Source organism: Merops nubicus, unplaced genomic scaffold (assembly GCF_000691845.1).
Source record: "Merops nubicus isolate BGI_N331 unplaced genomic scaffold, ASM69184v1 scaffold26569, whole genome shotgun sequence".
NCBI classification, from domain to species: Eukaryota; Metazoa; Chordata; class Aves; order Coraciiformes; family Meropidae; genus Merops; species Merops nubicus.
Window position 1 is genome coordinate 43,214 of NW_008633513.1, and position 5,396 is coordinate 48,609.

General features: G+C 41.3%; 1 protein-coding gene across 1 annotated transcript in view; it reads right to left on the minus strand.

Annotated features, from left to right (window-relative positions):
- ST3GAL3 (ST3 beta-galactoside alpha-2,3-sialyltransferase 3) overlaps positions 1-5,396 on the minus strand; it is a gene marked incomplete at its 3' end in the record, with an annotated part of 137,336 nt that overhangs the window by 24,511 nt on the left and 107,429 nt on the right. Inside the window, exon 5 of the mRNA XM_008948285.1 lies at positions 2,832-2,926. Within this exon, the coding sequence (XP_008946533.1) occupies positions 2,832-2,926 (95 nt within the window). The remainder of the gene's footprint in view (positions 1-2,831; positions 2,927-5,396) is intronic.

The window sequence follows — 5,396 nt, forward strand, 5'->3', positions numbered from 1 at the left end:
ACCTCCCTGCATGGGTTAATGGCCAAATAAGAAAATGACCAATGGTGAAAAAGAGCAAGCATTCTCTCACGAAGAAACCCTGTCAAGCTTCCTGTGTTATACTGAGTACTTTAGAGCATCTGGAGATGGAAGAACTGTGTTCACAATCAGATTCATTTTGAAGAAAATTAAGATCCCTGACAAACCGCACCAAAATGATGAGCATACTGTCTTCTCCTTGATATGATCACCTTTAAAGAGCAGTGTCCTGCCCTGAAAATTTCTGAGCTATTTCTACTCTTGTACATGTAATTTGTACAGAAATGTTACTCCAAATTAGTGCAGCTCAGTGGACAATGTTCCTCAAAAGCTGCTTTCTCCTAAAGATTGCAAGACTTGTTCTTGCAGTCTTGGAATTGTTCCTTCTTGGACCAGTAAACACCAAGTGATGGATGAAAAAGGACTTCTTTTAGTTTTTCTCAGAGACAAAGCACAGAAAAACTCAGCTAAAAGTCTGAAGAATAGAAAGAAACTTTAACAAGAGAAAGCAGAAAAGGCGGATTAGCCTCCAAGCTGATAAGTATCTCTTGATTTCATAACTTTCCTACTTTCAAGCTACCACAGATTAGTTTCTAGAAGTTTCTTAGGACATGCAGCATTACTGAAAGCGAATTCATCCTGTAGCTCTATTTCAAACAAAAACAAAGCCATTTTGTACTTGGACTAGACCACAATGACTTGAAAACTCCCCATGATATTCACCAAAGTTCTCAGCAAAATATTCCCATTACCAACCCAGCTAGAGTCAGTGTCTGTGAGGACCAACCACTTTTCCCAGTGTGATGCATGTCAGAAATCCCAGCTTATAGTGTCACAGGGCTTCCTACTGCACAAAGCAAAACTCCTGTCCCGCTTCAACACAGGCATGTCTCTCTACGCTTTCTCAGCCACACCACTGCTCATTTTCCCATGGACATCCCAGCTCTGATAGTCTTCATCTCACACGAGCACGTAACTGAGCTCCGCACTGCTTGCCTCGGTGAGTTGTTCGGATACCGTTAGATTGTCCTGACTGAAAGCCCTAATAAGGTGCTGATCCCATCATCCAATCACTCAGCTGAGCCAGAATGCATCCCGTGAGACAGCCAGAAAAGACTGATGCAAGAATTCCAAGTGATGCATAACATGAAAGGGCGCCATTCGCATCGCTCGGACTCGCAGCCTGTCAGCACGGCCATTAGAAAACCTGGGCTACAGAGATTTATAATTCAACACTCCCACACACAGAATTTGCTCCAGACTGAAACTTGGCACAAAATTCAGTCCCAGGAGGGCATTAAAAAAAATAACCCATTCAACGGTTTCCGTCCCATGGCTTCAGCTCACAGCCATTTAAATAACGGCAATTTCTCATTTCTCTTTTTAACTGAGGAAATCCAATATAAAACACCAGATTTACATAACATTGCAGTGGTGATACGAGCTGGCAAAAAAACCAGGAAGAAGGCTGCCAGAGCCATTCCGTCATCTCTTTTGGTGATTTTCTCCATTTGGATTCAGTTTAATGGAATGGTTTTTACTAGGTCTAGGCAACACCACGTGTAATCTACAAATCCCACCTCCACGTTGGTCAGGCAGCTTGTCCCGGCTTTGCACGCCTTGTGTGCCTGTTAGAAGTGGACAAGGAGCCTTCTGCTTGTGCTGCCACTGTTATTTCTTTACTGCAACTGATTTAGAGGACAGTAATTAGTTGCCTATTGAGCTACAAAAGATCACTGGACAAGGAATGGGCACATATAAAACAAAGGAAACTGATGCAAGCCAAGAGAAATTTGACAGTAGAGCCTTTGATTTGATCAGAGATTGTTCTGACAGCTACCACACCTCCTTCCAGGGAGAGAGACAGACCCAAGTCTACTCTGGCTGCAGTCCTTTCTCCAAAAGGTATTTCAATTCCTACAGAGGCTATCCATAATCTTGAGTTGGCCAGTGGGGGAAAAAAAAAAAAAAAGATCTTAGAAGTTCATGACACGCCACAAACACTTCTTGATAAATACAATCAGATTTCAGGAAGTCTTCAGCAAATCACTGCGGTGAGCATAAGTCTTCTGCTCCACTACCGCTCACCCAAAGAGGACTTTGGTGGCACATGAGGGATAGCAAGGAGCTTGTGTCACCTCAAAAATATATTATCTGCTGGGTGGACTACTGGCTTCCATGTCATCGTCACCAGCACAACTCCTGCTCTCCTAAAGCAGACCTGAGACACAGCCCCTGCTGCCACACTCCAGCTGGAGGTCAGGACATATCACAATCCATCCCCAAAGCATCTGAACAGATTTTTTTTCTATTTGTTGCACAGGTCAACAAGTTGAAAAACTGAAAAATAATTATATGACAAATACTACAAGAAGAAAATGAAGATCTGTATCACTGGTCAACCCCAAGGCTCCAGAACTCTGAAAGAGGAGTCTTTCTTGTTATTCAGAGAATTCATAATTTAAAAGTACTTGAAAATCAGATTGGACTCTCTGCTGCTGTCAGCAAAGAAACTACAAGATGCTATGGCAGTCAGTGTCAAAATGCTTCTTCCAGAATGTGGTGGCAGGTCTAGATTGCCACTGCTGCACTGACTCTCCCATGTACTTAACCATCCTCCCCAAGACCAGCTTCTGAGGTCCATGTTCCATCTGTGAAAACCATTCTGGGTTTCTGAGAGCTACATATTGAATATTTCTCTTGAACAGGGAAAAAAAAAAGGGACCAACAGAGCTTTCAAAATGGAAAACCAAGATGGGGCAAGTATCTGCAGAACCACCTTCTTTTCCAATAGCTGCACAGTTTTCTCATACCTTGTCCTTTAATTCCAAAGGGTGGTACAAAGTCCCTGATACGTGCCCATTTCCTGAAGGAATCATCCAAGAACATTGGTGCCGGCTTCGAGAACCTGAGAAAACCAAAACGAGAGAGCAGTTAATTCCTGAACTAGGAAGGCTAAATTTATGTAGGGAGGTTGAGAGAATCCAAGAGAAGACACCTAAGTGCTAATTCTACATTCACACTAGCAACACAGAAACATGGAAGATCTTGCTTTTACCCAAAGGTGGCTGCAGTGGAACAAATCTGTCAGAATTTGTGCCATGAGGACATGTAAATTGCTCAAGTCATGAGCCTGACAACGCTTCCATTCAACAATTTAGAAGTTCCCCACTATTGTTCAGCAATTAATTTAGCTACAATAAGTTGCAAATTGCAACCAGAGTCCCGGCAGTTTTCTTCCTTTGTAAACACAAGCCAATTTATTTGCTGTCTACACGGGTGTGTGAGGAAGGGGGGTGGAGTTGCCTTTATATTGTTTATTACACATATGTGTGCAGCTCTGTGAAGGTGAGAACACACTGGGCAAGTGCGTGTAGTGGGTTATCTGCTCCCATGGCTGCTTCTGCCTCACTCATGCACATACACAGCAGCTATTGTAACACAAGCAAGAAAGGAAATGAATGGTTCAGGAGATCATGAAGGGGCACTCAGTTTACAGAGAATGGAAATTCAGTACAGCTGTAGGTGTTTTCTTCTGCAGTCATTAACATATAAATGATTCAAGAGAAGTCCTTGCCAAACCAAACAGTTGTGACCTATCCAAAATCACTTACAAAAGAGAACTAGTTCTTCTTAACCATGTCATTATGGGAACACATTATCCTAATTACACCCTCAACAGACAAACACAGCAGCTACTAAAAAGTTGTCTCTTGTAGAAACAAACAGTACAGTGGCCAGATACAAGGAAACAATTATCAAAAGAAATTACAGAAATATTAACTTTCATATGGGACCATTTCTGAGTATATCAAGACCACTGTTAGAAAATATGCTAATACTATTTGAAATCTGTTCATTCAACCACATCAAAGCAGTGTCAGGGATGCTCTGGATCAAAATCAATCACACTGTGCTATTGAAATAAAGAAAGGAACGCACTGTATGTTCCGAGTCAGAAAGTACATCTCCACTACAGGTACATTGTACATGGATCTGCAATAGATACAGCTGGGCTAACCCGGGTGCTGGTAGCAGGATAGATGTAACTCTCTGGGTTAACCCTCCTTCAGGCTGTTTTTGCACTCAGCATGCAACTCTGTACTACTGCAATCAGATAACTTTTGGACTTGAACTACCCGATTTAAGATAAATTCACCTGCACTATGCCACAGCCAGGTACAGAGCAACAGTTTCAGACAGTAGCACAGTGATGAAAGGATAGAACAAATTCTGATTATAAACAGCTCAAAGTACAGTCCTATTACAGCTGCCCAGTAAATCAGAAGTTGTAGAAATGTCTGTGAAAGGGGAAGAGAGACCAAGAGTATCTTAACAAAACAAGAAGATTTAAACTCACCCATGCATACCACTTCACATCCACTCATGCAATCATTAATAAGATCATCTATAGCCATAAAAACAAGTTTCACAGATTACATGCCTGATCTAGAAGGGAAGGAATGTTTATCCAGAGCTGAGGATATGAAAAGATCTATATAACTTTATCTGGGAAAAAGGTAGGGAAGGTGTGTTAGATACGTTAGAATTTCTGAAGATCTTAAGTAAAACCAAAGGCCCTATAGACCAACCTAAAAAAAACCCAAACAAACAGGAACAGGATGCAATAATACTCTGAAAAGATTCTAAAAACTTCTATAACTTGACAAATTAGTTCAATGCTTTTTCAAGCATCTCTGAAATGTAAGTATTGTGTTACACTGGTGGGTCTTCAAGGACTTATCTCCACCCTCTGCTAATATCAACAGGAGGAATCTTTGCAGGGTTCTCATGCAATGCAAGAGCTTCTACAGTCTGAATGGCTTCTTTTACAGGAAGAAAATATTATATTATAATAAAATATTATATTGGATTTCCTCAGTTAAAAAGATAAATGTGAAGTTGCCATTATTTAAATGGCTTTAAACTCAGTGAGCTTTCTTTTCTTTCTTTTACAGGAATCTTCCTTTACAGCTAGCGTTTGAACTAACAGCAGAAGCCAGGTCTCACAGAATGGTCCCCATTCTCCCCAAGCAGCAGCCACAGTGAAGGGCCACTAAGCTACTCTGTTTGCTCCCGAGATATGCAATTTTCACAAAAAACCTTGGATGCTCCAGAAAACACATACATGAGTAGGTTTTATTCTCCTCTCAATAACCAAGAGGATTCTCTACAATAATGCTACCAAGTAGTGTAAACCAAACAACTTAGCCAGTTCAGGTCTCCTATTCAAGCTCACTGCACGAGACACAAGGTACAGGCTGTAAGGCCAGACCCAACTCAGAAGTTTGTATTCTTCAGAGATGCAATTAACTGGCCTATTTGTGAGTCGTACACCAGGAAAATACAGTTTACAGTAGTCTAACATGGAGCTTGCA